General features: G+C 34.5%; 1 protein-coding gene across 2 annotated transcripts; it reads right to left on the bottom strand.

Annotated features, from left to right (window-relative positions):
• Positions 1 to 13,375: 13,375 nt before the first annotated feature.
• LOC121780648 (conserved oligomeric Golgi complex subunit 8-like) lies at positions 13,376 to 17,224 on the bottom strand. 2 transcript variants are annotated; one of them, XM_042178267.1, is made up of 12 exons: positions 17,021 to 17,224; positions 16,785 to 16,937; positions 15,874 to 16,022; positions 15,684 to 15,761; positions 15,487 to 15,580; positions 15,314 to 15,388; positions 14,890 to 15,186; positions 14,737 to 14,804; positions 14,600 to 14,654; positions 14,306 to 14,444; positions 14,032 to 14,216; positions 13,376 to 13,957 (listed from the first exon to the last, which is right to left on the bottom strand). In XM_042178267.1, the coding sequence occupies exons 1-12, from the start codon at positions 17,159 to 17,161 to the stop codon at positions 13,613 to 13,615; spliced, it is 1,779 nt and encodes a 592-aa protein (XP_042034201.1). In that variant the 5' UTR covers positions 17,162 to 17,224; the 3' UTR covers positions 13,376 to 13,612. The 2 variants fall into 2 exon arrangements, with proteins under 2 accessions (XP_042034201.1, XP_042034202.1); XM_042178268.1 differs by having other exon boundaries at positions 16,785 to 16,948; positions 17,021 to 17,161.
• Between the last annotated feature and the right edge of the window lie 2,053 nt (positions 17,225 to 19,277).

Here is a 19,277-nt window from a genome sequence, read left to right as displayed (position 1 = left end):
GCAAAAACAAAACCTCTCTTTACTGTAGAAGTATTCAATTGAAAACATACGATACCTTCAAAAATCAAAATCAGTGAGACAGATCTGAAATTGAGAACAACTGTTGCTGATGAAATTGAGATATAGTTAGATGGATTTAGTTGCTTCTAATCATGAAGATCATCAACTCCATATTATCATCATGGTAATTGATTGAATTAAACGATTAATTAAACTCTAAATTCATCGAATTTGAGATTCAATTTACCGCAGGAGGCGTTCCTCGCCGGATCGGAGACGACTAGCAGCACGATCGAGTGGGCGATGGTGGAGCTCCTCCCCCACCCGACGGCGATGGCAGCGGCGAAGGAAGAGCTCTGCCGTGTCGTCGGAGAAGGCAACAGATGCGAGGAAGCGCAGATCGACGATCTGTCGTACCTGCAGGCGGTGGTAAAGGAGACGCTGCGGCGGAGAAGGAGCCAGTCTCGGTTTCGTCGTCGGAAGAATCTGGATTGGAAGATTGGGGATATGAATCGTCTCCTCTCTGTAATTACCATTCTACCCTTTCATAATTAATTAATCTAAAAATACTTTCTATGTGGCAATTCTGGACCACTCCTTTAATAAAAATGAGTGACTGATAATGCATCTCAATTCTCAATTAAACTAAAAAATCTCAATTGATCACAACCCTATATATCATTGTATACTTCCTCCGCCCATAAAATTATGAGCATTTAAAATAACACGAGAATTAATGCACAGTTAGTAAAGTGAAAGAGATGAGGAGAAATGTAGTTAAAATAGTGTTAGTAGATAGTGGTACTACATGATTATTAGTGTTTAACGAGTTTTAATATTGGGTCATGGTAATATAAGTTGTAATTTAATTGATATATAGGTAATTAGTTGGAGAAAACGTTTAATAAATGAAAATATTCGTATTTTATGAGACTGGTGAGATGAAAAGTGCACATATTTTTATGGGGCATATTATTATTTTTAATAATTATATAATTATTCAACTATGAGAAATTAGGTTTGGTAAAACTTCTACCAATATTTTGTTTTATATGTACACTCGTATTTTCATTGCTTATTATGACGTGTGGCCTAATTCTCATAGGCCCATGTCATATTCGGATAATTCAAATTCTTTTATATTGGACCTTTAAAGTCCCATCTTTTGTTTGGTAAGAGATGAATATCATGACTTTGTAATAATTAAAGCGTTTACTTAATTAAAATTTAGACGTTAAGAGCACCCGCATCGCGTCTCGATGCGGGCTCCGTCTGGTCCCCATCCCGTCCCCAGCGCGTCCCTTGTCTCGGCGCGGAGAGGCAGCCATCAAGACAGCTCGCCACGCGCGTCGGCGATGTGGCGAGCGTTGGTTCGTCCGTGACGCCCACTCGCCGGCCCGCGAGTGGGTATCTTTAATTTCCGTGGAAAATATTTTTTTTGTTTTTTTTAATTCAGAAAAAAATCGAAAAAAAATTTCCAAAAATATACTAGCCGTTTATAGTCGTTTTTTACAAATTTAATTTTTTAAAATTTTTTAAGCTTCCAATCACTTCTATAAATATCAAATCATTCCCACAAATTAATCCACCATAAAAAAAACTCTCTATTCTCACTCAAACACTCTACATTCTTCATCTCAAAACATTATTCTTCTCCCAAATTTAATCCATTCATGGATCCATTTGAGCAAATGCGTCGAATAATGGAAGAATCGCTAGAAGAAGATCGACGTAGGGATGAGGAAGCTGCTGCGCTGCGGCGCCTCAAAGGTGATCCCGGATTTACATCCATCGTAACCGGGAGGAAGCCGCCGCAAGGTTGGTACGCGATTACTTCTGTGAGAACCCGGTATGGGGAGAGACCTACTTCCGTCACCGTTTCCGCATGCAGAAACGGCTATTTATGCATATCGCAAATACATTGGCAGCTCGGGAAGAGTACTTCCAAGAAGGGTTCGACACGTTGGCCGTTCCAGTCACACGACGCTCCAGAAATGTACTGCAGCAATCCGTCAGTTTGGTACTGGACAAACGGCGGATTTGTTCGACGAATACCTGCATATTGGGGAAAGCACTGGGAAACTGTGTTTGATGAACTTCTGCAAAGGCGTCCGAGTAGCCTTCGCCAACGAATTTCTCCGGAAGCCAAGCACCGCAGATTGTCAGTTTCTGCTCCAACTTCACGAAGAAGTGCACGGATTCCCCGGGATGCTTGGCAGCGTCGATTGCATGCATTGGCAATGGAAGAATTTTCCTATGGCGTGGAGGGGGTGGTCATACACGAGCGGACACAAAGGCACCCACCCCATCGTTATACTCAAGACCGTTGCCGACTACAGGCTATGGATTTGGCATGCGTATTTCGGGGTCCCCGGATCGAACAACGATGTCAACGTGCTCAACCAATCCGACCTCTTCAGCGAAGTTTTGAATGGTAAAGCGCCGGCCATCAACTTCATCGCTAACAACCGCCAGTATAAAATGGGGTACTATCTTGCCGACGGCATCTATCCGAAGTGGCCAACCTTCATGAAGACGTTCAGCAGGCCGATGAATGAAAAACAGGCTCTTTTTGCGCAGAAGCAAGATGCTGCTCGCAAGGATGTGGAGAGAGCGTTCGGGGTTCTCCAAGCTCGATTCAACATTGTCAAAGCCCCGGCTCGTACGTGGTTTATGGAGAATATGGTCGACATCATGTATACGTGCATAATCTCGCACAACATGATTGTCGCCGACGAAGGACCTGAGGCGAGAAATTGGTTCGACCCTGAAACCCCGAGAAGCTCTACCGCAAATAGTCCGCCTCGCAGTGAAGTGCATCAGTCTTTGCAAGAGCGGTTGTCTGTTCGGGCAAGGACACATGATTTTACCGCCCACACCCAACTCCAGGAGGATCTAATGGAGCACATTTGGGCAAAATTTGGTAACCAGTAGACGCACATGATCGTCATTAGACAATTTTTCTTTGAGTTTTAAATTATGTATTTTTAAATTATGCATTTTTTAAATTATATATTTTTTTATTTTTTTAGGATTTTATTAATATGGTTTTTTATTTTTTTAGAATTTTAAGTTGTAATTTTATTTTATTTAATGAAGTGTGTTTTTATTAATTGAATTTGTTGGAAATAAAAATAAAAAATGAAATTGAATGAATAGTTAAGGGATGAGATGGTTAAAAGACGGTTAAGAGATGAAGGGATGCAGGTGTTGTGTCTTAGTTAAGAGATGAGGTGAAAAGTACAGTGAGGCCCATGAATAGTGAAGAGATAAGACGGTTAAGTGACGGATAAGAGACAGGGATGCGGATGACCTTATATTAGGTGTCCAAGCAATAAAAAATGATTAAAATATTGTACGTGCCTCAACATTTCATTAGTTGATTTAATTAGATTTTCCAATTGTAAACCCCCCATCTAAGTGTAAGCCGATCCTTAATTGCCTTCGGCTCTTTCTCTAGCTAGGAAGCCAACAAAAATCAGCAAAAATTCGAAAGAAGAAGAAGCTTGGAGTTGTAATAAGATCAAATTCGATAGGGAACAAGAGAAGGGGGGGAGAGAGGTATGTAGAATTTATTCTTTTACTCCTATTTGTTTAATTAATAAAATTAAAATAATGTAGTTTTGATTGTAAGAGAAATATAGTTTGCCGAATCAAAAATTTCAAAATTTGTGTATTTATTTATATTTAAAAATTAAACTTAAATAAATAATTACAAATTAATTATTGTATTTACAGATAAATAATTTTTGAATCCTAGATTAAAATAAAGAGTGATCTAATGGATGGGCTGCGGCCACCAAGAAAAAGAGCGTGTGATGCTGCCACGTGGAGGGATGAGTGCATACATTCTACCATCGCCGAAAGTGAAAGCTGAAGAATGAAGCTGCAATTTGCATGTGACCAATCAAAATATTATTTTCCATTATCTATATAATGATTCCTATCAATAATACCATTATTTGGATCCCACCAATCATCTCTTTTATTTTCTTTATTCTACTTATTTGATATTCCGATTTCCAACACATGAACTTGGGTGAGTGTAGCTCATACAAACCACATGACAATATTATTTCTGATTCATTTTTAAATTTTGGTTCTAATTGTGTAAAATTCGACAATTGTGTACCTTGAAAGTGTGTTTTCTTAATGTTGTACCTACATAATTTCAATGATACATGACTATATACGATTTGGATGATGTGCACAGCATCCCCTGCTGTGCATTTTGTCACAGTACGGAATCTATCCGAACTTTAAATTAATCGCTTCTTCTCCCATTTCTATTTGGATACAAACTCTGGAAAATTCAACGCATACGAATGTTATAGATGATCCACAAGGCAGTACAAACACATGCGAGGAATCGATTTTCACACAATATCGGTTTATGTAAGTTCATGTCAATAAAGTGATAACTTAATTCATTGATCTCAAACAAATCCATTCCAAAAACGGAAAGCCTCTTAATTAAGCGAATAGCAATAGCATAAACTATAATTAATGCACAAACCATCCACATTATGCTATCATTGCATCACCAAACTATTTTGAAGTACAACAATTCATTAAGTTAATGCTCCTTGTGTGCTAATCAACGTCTTTATTTACATGGATTATTGGCTAATCAAACCCTACCCTACCCACCATCTCTCATATCTAATGTATGAGTAACTAGCAACCTTAATTCAATAATTGATTGGTTTTGGAGAGAGACATTTTGTGCATTTCCAGATAATTGTTATACATTTTTTTAAATAGACAAATAAACATAAATTTTAAAGGTCACGTCTTAGTGGACTCGAATTCATGACCTTTAATCTGTCCATCAACCATTAAACGCTAGCTTAACACATGCACACAATTTTTACATTATCGAACGCGAGATATGGCTAATTATATAAATGATATATAATACAATAAGAAGCCTCTTGTTCTAATATTTACAAATAAAAAGTTAGTTTATTTTATAGCATTGGATGTCTAATTAACTATGCAAATATCGTGATTTTTACATGCCTTAGACATAATTAAAAGGCAAAAAAATCACTCCATATCGAGCACAAACACAATAAGAGTATAAATCAAATCACATATTCTTGAATTGCCTAGCTATAGTTTACATCCAAACAGCAACGACTTTCCATAATCAAGCAAATGGGCATATTTTAATAATTTTATTGGTCATATTTTAATTGCATCATGTTATGGGTTCCCCCTTGGGGGGTATTTTGTGGGTGGGGGGATACCACACTTTTGTGTAGATGATTTGGAACATATTCTTTTACGAATAATTGTAATTTAATACACTGATTCTTAATAATAAATTAATGAAAAGCATACATACTTTAAGCTGCAAAGATCTACGCGTGGTGCTATACCACTCAATGCTTTTCGATTTGCGATTTGTTCATCGCCCCTCCATTAATACTCACTTTATTTTTATTAATATCAATTATTAATTATTAGTATTATTTTCCTCTCTTTTTCATAAAGATAAAGTACATCTTCACAAGTAAATGTTATACGTACTTTGTTTACGCCACAAATTATTGGCAATTAGTATTATTTATCCATCTCGAGTCTTCTACATGCCTCACGTTGTATATCCCTATATATTCAGTGTAGAACTTCATTATGAATTATTTAATTGATTAATCAAGTAATTTTAATACGATTTTCTCAATTATTTCAGTTACCAGTTTGGAAATAAAATAACTCATAATTAATTAATTAATTAAGTGACAATATCGATCAGTCTTAACAAATCCAGCACGTGAAATGCCACTAAGAAATTATACACGACGTCATGCAAGAGGATCGATTAATAAAGTTTAACAAGATATAATTTAATTGAATAGAAAACCTTAGAAAATATCGATCTCTTTTAATTTCTCAACCAAAAAGAAAAGATAAAGAAAATGCAATATTGACCTCAATACTCACTAAAAATGGAATATTAGGGCAGCTGAAAAAAGTGGGATCCCATTTTGTTGAAATGTTCCATTATTCCATCCACATTCAAAGGAGGGGGAAAGAGGAGAGAGAATCAATCTATCAATTCTTGAGTTTCATAATATTTACTTTGCTTTTCTCAAACTCTAACACATATACCCTTCTTTTGTTCCTAGCTATATATACATAGCTACTAATTATAATTAGAATATGTAATTTTTAAAAATTCTTCAACTTGAGTGGGAGGAGACATATATTCTTTACATTTCAGTATAAGATATACTTTGTGAATTATTTAATATGCATATTATTATCGGATCATCCATGACATACCCCCTCTCCACCAAACGCCATTCCTACTACTGTTTTTTTTTTTGCTAGGAGATTAATTATATATGGGATCGTTAAAGTATAGTATGATATGTAGATTGATTAGGTTGATGTTTGTGGTAAGATATGAACAGCTGACGTAACATGTGAATAATTAAGATATAGTAATATGATTTGTGTTTAATTATTGTGGAAATCCTTATATCCAACATAAATGTATCATACAAATTACAAAACAACTGATGCTAACATGAATTAATCGAAAACTATATATGCTCAAGGATGATACTCACATAAAATTTATACTACCAAATAAATTAGCAAGATTATTTTCCATATATGTGAGCATGAATGTGCGATATCGAAATTGTAAATATCAATATATTTTGTCCCCGTGACCTATATGAATTAATAAATACGTACATAACAGTTTTCAAATTCACGCGCAGAAACGACCACCCTATTTCATAGACAATAAAATAAATACCATATCAGTTTTACTCATGAATTAATAATAGTATATACTTTTATTTTTTGTCTGATTTTGAAATATGCAGAAGGCCACCATCTTCATTCAGAATTACAAGAAGCATAGGTATGTGTGTTGATTACGATTTCATTCCCTCTTTACTAGATTTCTCCTTCCGTTTTCGAATAAATATCTTTTATCGTTAAAAATCAATTGCCAAGAAATAAATAAATTTATTCGTTTACACTTAAATACATCAAATACAAAATTTGGGATAAATTTGCTAGTGTCACGTTTTCGTTGAGTGCTGGACATATTCAACCTAATGTAGCATTAGAACTTAAAAGTGGTATCTGTATCTATGGAGAGAGAGATCACTATAATAATCTTATCTTTAAAGACTTAAAAATAGAGAGGTAAATTACTTTCGTTGGAAACTTTTGGAAAAACAACTATTACTATAATTTAGGATACAAAAGAAAGCGCTCCAAGATTGAAGATAAATTATTTTAATATTTTTGCTTTTCTAGAATGCTTCCATTTGCATCTCCCTAAATTTAGTTAAGACACCGACAATTAGGATTTTTTTAAAGCATTACTAGTATATTTAAAAACACAAATAAGCATCCTTAATTGCATTAAAAATATATATTTAGTAAAAAAAAATTCAATGGATGTATTTATAGTATATTGTTGTTTGGGGAGATGATAACACACACATTATTATAGTGTATGTGTGTGTGAAAATGTGACATTTGGGGTTGGCGCAGCAATAAAATAATGGAAAATGCCCATAAAAAGATAAATCCACATTTATTCCAAAGGCCATTGCTGATGTGAACCGTTAAACTTTGTTGTCCTATATAATCCCAACCATACTACACCATTTTTCCTCACCCCCAAAAATCTCAACCACTCTTCTTCTTTATAGTATAGTAAATAAACACTGCTAGCTAGCTAAGCTTTGCAGGTGTTTTTTCAGAAATTGGAGTTGAAAATATAGGGTTTGATAATTTGGGGAAGTGAATCTAGCTTGTTTAATAAGGGTAAGGGAGGTGACAGAAGAGAGTGAGCACAAATGGTGTTTTCTTGCATGAATTGTTCATGCTTGAAGCTATGTGTGCTCACCCTCTTCCTGTCACCCCACCCTCTTTCTCTCTATCTCTCTCTCACACACACACACACTATATATGCATATGTCTATATTTTCCCCCTATGTGATTTCTTGTTGGTATTTGTTAATGATGCTCTAAACTGTTAATATTATTTATTAGGCAAAAGGGTTATGCTATGTTTTGTTTTCCCTCACTAATTTGTCATTTTTGGGGGAAATTTTGTAAAAACATGATTAGTGACAAGCTGATCTGTGCAATTGCAAAGACCCTTTTTCTTGATTTAGGGTTTTGCAGATTTCAATCTTTAATTTTTCGTGTGTGATGTGAACTCCGTTTTCAACCGCACTATGAGAGGTAAAAAAGAGATCTTGTAGAAAAGCCCTAATTGAGTTCCAACTCTAGTGTTTTTAGCTCATGATGTTTGTATCAATGTATTTTTATGCCATATTTTCTCAGTCAGTCTTAAATTTGTTTATAAATTCACAACAAAACAATTGCTAGTTCCCATTCTTGCGGCTAGCACAAAATTTTGGCTACTTCTATGATGGGAGCTGGAGGGAAGTTGCAATCATATTCTAGTTCAATCTGGTTTTCCATACTTGTTTAATTATCTAAATTTTCCTATTTTTCTCTACTTGAGTTAAAAAAACCAAACCAAACAGTTAATCTCAAGATTTCTAAAACAATCAGTCTTTTTCACTTGATTTTTGTTTTAAAAAAATGGGAGCTCCCTCCTCCTCTGTACTAATTAAAACCTTAAATTGATACTGATTTTCTATCTCTTTAATCATCGAAAATCTCTCCTCCATTAATCGCGGATGTGAATGTTGTCTGTTTCTGTTTCATGTTGTTTTCCTCTTTGTTTTTGGATCTCAAAGATGCATGTCCAGTATAACACATCATTTATAGAATTCAGTCTAATATACTAAACATTATGTTTGTGTTTTTTTTGTGACGAGAAAAACTTGCAGCTGTATAATTTACACAAGCGTATTCAAGCCCTGGACTAAGAAAAACATTCGACCGATTCTCTTGAATTCTTGATTTTGTCGACAAATGCAAGAATTTTTTAATGGATATTGAAGAATCTGAAGGGACAACCTTATTTCAACAGAAAAAGGGAGTCTAGCTAGTTTATTTTATTGAACAATTCATGAATAGTACTCCTCGTAGATCAAGTTTTTAAGTTCGTTGTAAACTGTATCTAGTCTTTTCTTCATTGTATATATCATGATAGAGTGTAGTTCGTGATGGTGAAATACTCCTTAATCTTTTTACCCACAATATTATCTAGCTTAGTCCTTTATAATGAGCAATAAAATTTTACCATGATGCACTTTGATTCCTACGGAAAAATGGTAGATTACATTAAGTAAACATCGACGAAACATGTTAGACTAAATGTAACTATATATAAACTCTAAAAAGAATTGTAAGAGATTAAGGATTGTAAGAAACCCTTGTTTTTATAGCTGCTGAGGTGGATTACTAACAATCAAGAGTGTGTATGAGTATTAATTAATAGCAATTTGGGGATCAAATAAGATTGGCATATGATCTGATAATGGGAGTTCATCAGCACTAGCTATATACATTTTCAGAGTTTGGACCACTGCTTTAGTTACACTTTGGAATTCTTTAATTCATTTTCTCATTTTTTTCATGGATTGTAGTCAAAAGTTCATTGTATTGTATCAAAGTTGGTTTTGTTTACTCCATGACTACTTTATTATACAAATTTGAAATTCAATTCATGATATCAACACTAGGTTAATTACCCTAGTTTTGCAGCTGATACTAGTTGGATACTACTATATAAAATAGAGGGCGTTAATTGTATATATCTTTAGCGCCTATGTTATAAGTTACTATCATATCTTCCAATAGAAGATAAATGCTAGAAATCAAGATTGAAATACTATAGGCTTTTGCTATGATCTGGCTAGGCATGGGCGGACCCAGTGACAAGAGAGGGAGGGCTTAAGCCCCTACCCAAAAGAATTTTTTTTTGTATTTTTCTACTTATAAATTTTTGAAATCATGGAAAATTAAGTTTATCCCTCACTAAATTAATACTGTTGAAGGTTAAATCGTTGAAAACTGAAGGATAATAGAGCATCCACAACGGTGGACAGACAGCGTCCGTCCGTCCGTGCCGCTGGCAAGGACGAGCTCCGCCGCCGCTGCGCTCTTGCCGCTGGCACGGACGTGCTCTTAGCTAAGAGCACGTCCGTGCCAACGGCAAGAGCACGAGGCGTCGACGTGGCATGCTCTGATTGGCCCGTTGATTTATCATTTTTTTATTATTATTTTTTAAAAAATCGAAAAAATCTGAAAAATTCAAAATTAATAAAAAAAATATTTTCCCACTTCCTAATAAAATATATCCATTTTTTCCACACTTTTAATTTATTTTTTTACATTATTTTTACCCCAAAATTCATACTTTCATTTATAAATAGTCTCATTTCAAACACAAACAAAATTACACTATACCAAACAACTCTCTCAATCTCAAATTTTAGGATTTTAATTATGTAATTTTTAATTTTTAGTATTTTAATTATGTAATTTTTAATTTTTAGGATTTTAATTATGTAATTTTTAATTTTTAGGATTTTAATTATGTCGTTTTTATTTTATTTGTCATTTGTAATATTATTTAAATTTTTTTAGTAAATTTTAATATTATGAAAATGTTTTTGTTTAATTGAATTTTAAATTGAATTGTGTTCGTCCTTGCGGAAGAGCACAGCTGTGGGTGTTGTGCTCTTGCTAGAGAGCAGACAGAAAAAGTAGGTTCGGGCCCACAACCGTGCTCGCTGGCAAGAGCACGGTTGTGGATGCTCTTAGAATTACACAGAAAACGACAAGAAATGATTTTGGGTATCTTATGGAAGAAGATGATGCAGGCCATATAAAAATATCATTATTTCAGTTACTGTTTATGTGTTGGTCTCGGAAAATCTTCAACAAATATAAAGGCTATTACTATTAGTTTTCCATTTAATTCTTTATTTAAATTACCTTTTTTTAGGCTCTGATTTTTGTAGTTAGTATTTTTAGTTCAGTTTTCCAATTCTGTCTTTGCTTTTCAGTTTTAAACCAATCGTGCAAAAATTTATTTTTTTTATCATTCTTCATGAAAATTTCAGAACACGAAAATGAATGTGTAAATATGAACTATTTCATTATTTTGATTAGGCATATCCACATTTGTTGATTAGTTTTTCGCAAAAAAAATATTAATGCATTTTCATAGTAGTTTTTATAAATGTGTATATTTATATGCTATTACTTCTCATATGCTTTATTTTAAAAACCGGACCAGACCGGCCGGTTCGACCAGTTGGACTGCGAACCGGTAAGTAGTCCGGTCCGGTTGCTCATATAAACCGCCACTATATTGAGCTGCTTTAAAACAGTGCAACCGACCGGTTGGGCCAGTTGAACCGCGAACCGGAAACCAGTTTTCACAAAAAATGCTTAAAACTTTGTTGTCAAGAAGGATTGAACCTAAGACCTCTTGTCAAATTAGTAACACATTTACCACTCCAGCACAATATTTTCAGTGATATAACAAGAACATAACTAAATTTATATATTAAACATGATAAATTTTTATTTACACTAACTTATAATCTAAATTTAATAAATAATTATTAATTACATTATATATAACTATATTTATAATTCACTAAATTTTATTATTATTTATATATATTCACTTATACATAAGATTTAATATTTTTATATATTATTAATTGTATTTTGTTACTATATGTTATATTATTGGTTCAAATAAAAAATATTTTGAAAAAAAAATGAACTTTATTTGTTTTTATCATAAAATATCAACAAAATTTTAGTATATTTAAAATATACTTTATTGTGAAAAATATTAGTATAAATTTAATATTCATTATATTTTACTGTTCTTTGTATAATATATTTATATATAAGTATACATAATGTTTAATGTGTTTTAGTGATAAATTATTAATTATATTTATCATTCATTATTTAATATATATTTTATAGGGGAGTGATCAATTGCTAACTAATTAGCCATCACAAATTAAGACTAAATCTTAGTCATTAGATTAGGAGATCTAGTGGTTGAAATAATGCCACATGGATTATATTTTAAATTAAAAAATTATTAAATACACTTCGTATTAATGTCAATTCACTCTCATCAAAATCATCTTAAAACTTTAAATTTACGTAACTCTCTGGATTTAAATTATTTTTCGCAAAAATATATCAAATTAAAGATAATTCTATAAGGATTCTAACGAGATCTCAATTGCATATGTTCCGAAGATGTTCGGGTGAAGAAATTTGATAAATTATATTTCAATTTGCGTACATGTTGATAAGCAGATTTTATCAACAATTGCAAAAAAAATCTCAATATAGTGTATGCAAAATCTCAATATAATGTAGGTAAAATATCAATAAATCTGTGTTGATATTTTCTTTTACTTGTGTTGATATTCTCATGTCATATTGTTGATATTTGTAATCCACTATGTTGATATAAAAAAACACCCACAAAAATTATCATATGATAACATAATGACGATATTACCCTTTTGTTGATATTTTGTTTACTATTTATTGATATTTTTTATTCAATCTCAGCCTTTGATTTTTGGATCAAATGGGTCCATATTCAGTCTCAATTTGGGATTAAGGTGACAATCTCAGTTGAAGACGACCCATATTTTATATATTATATATTTAATTATATATGTTTAAAATAATATTTCGGTTCGACCATTGAACCGGTTGAACCATTGAACCAGTTGCTTCACCGATTTGCTTACCGGTCCGATTTTTAAAACATTGGTAGGGCTTTGAATTTGGATTTCTTGAGCCTTTAAAAACCAGATTTTAAAAGACATTAAATCACAAGTTTTGCGTACTTTTTATTCCATTTTTGGCACTATCTCTCTTACTCACTCACTTTTCTTCTAGATATAATTTGACAAATCTTGTCTATACAAGAGTTATATATAGTACTTACTGGGTACAGATTAAATTATCTATGTTCGAATTGGAGGAATTGACAAGTCTACAAAGACAAGAATCATAATCACTTAGTAAGCATGGATAAGATGTTCTTTATCCTTTGTGTTTGCTAAGTGTGCATTTAGATCTATAGGATTTCATTTATTATAATCTAAAAGTCGACAATATTCTTCATTGAACATTCCCTTTAGAAGTCTGGCAGAGGCCAATATTCAATCTTTCAAATTTTATATGGTTTTGTTAGAGTTTTTATGACTTTTATTGTGATGTTTGTTCTTAACTTTTTATATATATGGATTGCTAGATCCAGCGACAGATCTATTGTGAAATTCACCCTGAGGAGGAGGATTTCCACACCAACATGCAAGAAACAAGAGGAATCGTTATATTAACACTAACTTTGTTCATCGATGGAGAGTTTCTACAGTTAGCCATGGTATCTGTAATTTGCGAAATGTTTCAGGGGTTAAAAATGATAAAATTGGATTTTTGTAAGGTTCCACTATAAGTCAAATTTATTACAACACCTCTCGCTTTAATCGTCTAACAACATACTACAAAAAGAATTAACCTCAACCTAACAAAAGCATTCTCAACATGAAGGATTCTTTTTTTTTAAGTCCAATCACTCGCTATAATAAAAGAAAAGTTGTTGAAATGTTTATAATTACAATAATGGCCAATTTCTGGGGAACTATATTTTTCATGATGATACTGGTGGTTGTTGAGTTTCTTCACTTGTAGTAGCTGCCGCTGCCTTGACTTCCTTCTCTGAGCTTACACTACTCGGTTCCTTCTCGTCATGGCTGGAGCTTCCCGTCCGCTCGATACCATGGTTGACCCCGTTTTCGACCACAGGGGCGTTGCCGTTTTCTGATGCGTTCTTGACCTCTGTGTTCTGGTTCTGGACTGGTTTTGGTAGTTCTCTGGATGGTGATGTTGCTAATAGGCGATTGATTCCTTCGAACAGGTTCTTGGCATCTGTGATCAGAGCAGCCCCACTGGGGTAGCAGCGGCCAAAGCATGCCGCGCAATGTGGGAAAGCAACCTGCACAGGGCCAGCATCATTAAAGGTTGGTGATGATAGTGCAGCTAAATTGACGGTTTAGAAGCAGAGCTCACCTCGATGAATGCTTGGCAAAGTTTGAGGAAAAGTTGAGACTCATTGTCTCGGAGCATTTTGGTTGTGTGGTATCTCAGTAGTGTTTCAGAAACAGCCTGCAAATCCTTGACAAGTTGTTGAGCGAGCACGTGTTTCAAACTTATTGGAGCACAAGGGCGTAGTTCGTTCATTGCTGCAGATACACCTGCACCCATCACACGAGGAAATATGATAAACGCTGAGGTGTCTCTGAAGCCACAACACACCAAACAAGGTTATAACTTTTGAGCTCACCATTGATGAAAACAGCAAGAGGTGGATGTTCCATAAGACTTGAAGGAGGAGTAACATCATCATGGTTTTCGTCGCAAAAACTATTGGCAGGAAAACCAACTGCTGGCAACGGGACCCAACGATGAGAATCCAACACTAACTGGATAAAGCAAAACATATGTCACAACCCTTTAGCCAAGAATGACACACACATATAAGATCATAGGGATCCAAACCATATGCCTAATGAGAAAAACATAACGCATGATGGCATTGTAACATTGAAAGTATTGCATGTGTGTTTGTAGATCATACCTGAAAATTCTCAACAGCAATACTCATATTCTTTGAAAATAAATTAAGAACTGCTCTGCAAAGATGAACAAATCAAGTTAAGAGCTAGCGAAATGTCAAAAATTCATTAAGATTTGTAAACAGCAAAGAAATATTACTCTTCAAATAGCGGGGGAAGCAGCCCTCGAAAATCCAAACCAACCCATCCTAGGCCCATGGCACAATACTGCAGACAACCATGGAGAAATAAATGAAAAAATATTGGTTTTAGGAGCATCAATACAACACCAATGACTACCAATTGTTCTCACCATGCACTGATCCAGAATATTCGACAGGGATCCACCTTCACTGATCTTTGGAAGCATAACTTTAAGAGTTTTCAGATGGGTGGTAATCTGATGCATGGCCCAATCAAAGAGAAGCCCGCCATCATAATTTTCTTCACTCTCTGATGTGTGATCAGCAAAGATGGCTCGGTATTGATTAACAACATCAAAAAGGTGCATTCTGTGACAATTTACCATCCCCTTCAAATATTCATAAGGATTTCTCTGGTCTAAATCATCAAGTATTCCAGTCAGCCAGGCTTCACGGCATCTTAAGAACTGACCAGCAGATATCATGGATCAGGATTCAGACCTCACGCCTTAAATATTGTATTTACCAGTGATATAACCAATCAAAATACCGCCAAATGCATTCCACATGGCAGTAATTTCAGTAAAAGAGTACCTGTAGGCGCATTTCATACTCACTGAAAACACCTATTCGACGTAGATATCCAATTATGCGCAAGCATTCTGGCAACTACGAGCAACATGATGAGCAAAGTTAATCACCTCAGAGCTGAACATTTTGCTTTAATATCTGGAATTAACCAACTAATCCGTAACAAGATATAGCACCTGAATATTAGACCTAAGTTTCTGAAGAAGCTGTGAAAGAAGGGACTGAGTGGTCTGCCGAACTTCTGCGGCTAGAGCCTGAATCACAGGAATTCTTTTTGAAGAGAAAATAAAAATGGTGCCTCAATAAATGCATCAAACAAGCTCACAGGTGAAAAGGATTTTCTGCTATTAGAATGGTACTACAAAAGACTTACTTTGGGTGCATTGTAGTAAGCTTTGCGACAAAAGTTTCTAAGTCAAGAGCTTCGTCAAAATTTCCATTCCGCACACATCTGTATCACAATGGTAGCTAATCATTCTTTGAGCAATTATTAAGCCATATTTAATAGACAGCAAAAAGTATTGGATAATTCAAAATGATTACAAATAAGTGTAGGTGCATACGTGTCCATGAGTTGAGGAATTTCAAGTAAATCAAGCAAAGTGCTCTGGTTTGCTAGTAATGTTTGGTTCATCTTCCTCTTTTCCAATATATTTTCAGCTGAATCAACAAACTCAGTGCAGCCGGATGTTAGTTTTGGAATTTCAGCAATCTGCAGAAAGTCCAAACAACTACAGCTCTCAGTGAAAGCATGATGACTCATAACAAGGAAACTGGCGCAATGAAAAGATGATCTATGGCCACTCCAGTTTTCAATTGTGTTCCACTATATCAAGACAATAGCCTGTATACCCCTATTATTTTCCTAAAGGTTAAGATAGAGGCAGTTTGCAAGAGTTACAAAGACTTCTTGATATACAAGTACAGATCACATCCAAAATCCTAACTCTTGCTACATTGTACTCTGCCCAATAGGGAACCATGATATTCAGCTTACTCAAGAAAGATCTCCTAAGTTCAGCTCATATGAAAATAGCATGATCATCATCAACATGTAGCTCGTATGTATCTTATGAATGTGATATTTAGGCTCTAACTTTCCAAGTTTATACAACCCAATCTTTCATCCAGACATAACCTCCCACAGCTCACTGTCACTGCTCATACATATTAAAAATTTACCAGTGTGATCCAGAAAATACACAAGAAATCCATGAATTCTACACGTCTTAGCCTCGTATCACCTAAAAATTTGTCTCCCAAAGTTTCTAGGTACTCCAATTTTTTCCTTTAATTAGTAACAGCTAACAGAGCTATTTCAACCTTGAAATCACAACTTACGACAGTTCCTATCTTATTTTTCTTACTCACTGTGCCCGATCAGCTTAAAATTTTAGTTCACAATGTCAATAGCTGCAATGCCAGCTCAGTAACGCATCAGATCGGATCAGATTATAGAAAGAAAAAAATATACCAGAGACTCGAGATGCTTGTCAATCGAAGAAACCTCCTCTCGGATCTCGAGCAACGCATCTGCTGCCGCGATGAATGCACGGTAGTTCCCCACCGCCACCTCTTGCATCTGCCGCCGTATCCTCTCCGCATCCACTCTCAGCAATTCCGGTTCCTTAGACAAAACTATGACAATCACTACCGAACAGTTCCAAATCTGAGAACGCCAATTAAGCATTAGGAGAGCCGTGCGAATACCTTATGGAGGCGATCGAGAGTGAAGGAGAGGAGCTCGGAGACGTAAGGCTGCTGCGCGGCGGAGGCGAGAGGGAGGAGATCCGACATCTCCGCCGATACGTCGTCGTGCGCCGGAGATTCGGCCGACGCCATTGCCGTCATTCTTAAAGCCCTGAATTCGATCGGAGTGTGTTAGCGATCTGGAAAGTCAGATTTTATCCGAGTCTTCATTTTAGTGAGATTTCCCGTCCAGGGGGCCTTTGTCATATTTTCAAGATTAAAAGGGTGTTTTTGCAATTATATAGAATATCTAGTTTACACTTGCAATGTTTGTAATTTGTCTAGTCGGAGTAACAAAAACAAATGTTGTGTGATTTCGATACAAAGACTTCGGTTTCTTGCCTTCTTCTGCCGCCGACTACCACTCTCCAACTCCGGTTTCTTGCCTTCTTCTGTGACTTGCCGCCTCAATTTTCATCATACACTTTGTTCTTTGTTGAAAAGGTGAGTGATTAGGAATTTAGGTGTAAAAGTTTAGTTCATTAAATAATTTAGGGATTTTGGTAGCTTGTGCAAAATAGAATAATGTTTTACACTTTATGACTCTCTCTTATTGTCTTGGAATTAGGGTGAATTGAAAACAGCCGTGCTTCCAATTATTTGTGGATGAGAAATTCTCAATTATGTATTATTTTAGGGATTATAGAGTATTAAATGCACAAGTAAAATAGCTTAATTGTTGTTTTGGATTCTAAATTATTGTGTTTCAATTTTAAAAATTTGATCTTCTGACTTCTATGATAAGTTGTTTTTTATGTCTAGTTATAATTTTTAAAATTTGTGTCTTGCTTTGCAAAGAAGAGATCAAGACATCATTAATGCTATGAGGCTTGTCACTTTAACCAAAGATCAACTACAGAAAATGAGAGATGATGGATGAGAGATTCACTTGAACAAGGTAATCTCAATTTGCAATAAACATGGCATTGTTGTTCCAGATATGAAAGCTCACTATAGCCCTCATGGAAGATCAAAACGTTTTGTTCAACAAGTTTCATATCTTCATCATTTTCGTGTTGATGTGTTTATCAAAGTGATTGACTTATTACTTCAAGAACTTGATAATCGATTCGATGAAGTTAATATGGAGTTGCTCAGATGTATGGCTTGCTTCATTCCTAATTATGGCTTCTCTTCTTTTGACAAGGAAAAGGTACTCAAACTTGCCACTTTTTATCCTTCCGATTTTTCAAACATTGATTTGATGGACCTTGAGTGCCAACTTGATATATTCATTGGAGATATGAGAAGTGATGAAGACTTTCAAAATTTGCGATATATTAGTTCTCTTTTGGTGAAGCTTGTTGAAACAAAAAGAGATGTGGTTTATTCGCATGTGGTTTTGCTTATCAAGTTGATTTTGATTCTTCCGGTTGCCACTGCAAGTGTAGAGAGAGTGTTTTCTAGAATGACGTTTGTGCAGAATAAGTTGAGAAATAGAATGGGTGATCAACCTTTGAACGATTGTTTGGTCACTTTCATTGAGAAAGATGTGTTTCTACAAGTATCCGATGATGATATAGTGAATCGTTTTGAAGAAATGAAGACTCGTCGAAAAATAAATTAGATATAATGTAGTTTATTTTTGTAATTTGAAATGTATGACTCTAAAATTTGTATATTTCTAAATATATTGCTTTTAGTATTAGTTTTTATTTTTGGTATGTTATATAATGATTTATCATATGACTCGCACCCCCGAATATAAATTCCTGGATCCGCTACTGCCGACACCACCTATGTAGACGTAGCTTTTGGTGTGTAGAAATAAAACTCCATATACTAGTAAGGGTTGGAGAAATTCTACTGCATCATGTTTGGCTTGGCCAAGGCAGCAGAGCAGTCTAATCTAGGGGTGTAGGTAGGGTATATCTTATCGAAACCACATACCGTATACCTTTCAGAAAATTTGGTATGCGAAAAAAATCATACATTTACCTTACCAAAATTTTAAGTATGCCGTACTTTGGTATACCTTATTTCCGGTATAGCAAATTTCCATATCGATACTATACCTCATTTTTGGTATATCGTACTTTTGCGATATCTGACTTTCAACATCAATGAAAATAGAATATTTGAGTTTTTAGAACATTATTTATATTTTATAATTTTAAAAATATATTAAATATATTTTATAATTTAAAAATATAATATATATTTTATATATAATTATATTTATATTTTATTGTATATACCGAATTTCGGTATGCTCCCT

This window comes from Salvia splendens, chromosome 20, assembly GCF_004379255.2.
Source record: "Salvia splendens isolate huo1 chromosome 20, SspV2, whole genome shotgun sequence".
NCBI lineage: Eukaryota > Viridiplantae > Streptophyta > Magnoliopsida > Lamiales > Lamiaceae > Salvia > Salvia splendens.
The sequence above is the reverse complement of the archived record's forward strand: the minus strand, read 5'-3'. Positions and strand labels throughout refer to the sequence as shown.

Coding starts and splice junctions, on each gene's coding strand:
- LOC121780648 (XM_042178267.1), bottom strand. CDS start 17,161: ATGACGGCAATGGCGTCGGCCGAATCTCCGGCGCACGACGACGTATCG. Junction 16,023..16,784: donor ACAAGCATCTCGAGTCTCTG/GTATATTTTTTT, acceptor GACTTTCTGCAG/ATTGCTGAAATTCCAAAACT. Junction 13,958..14,031: donor TTTGCCAAGCATTCATCGAG/GTGAGCTCTGCT, acceptor GGCCCTGTGCAG/GTTGCTTTCCCACATTGCGC.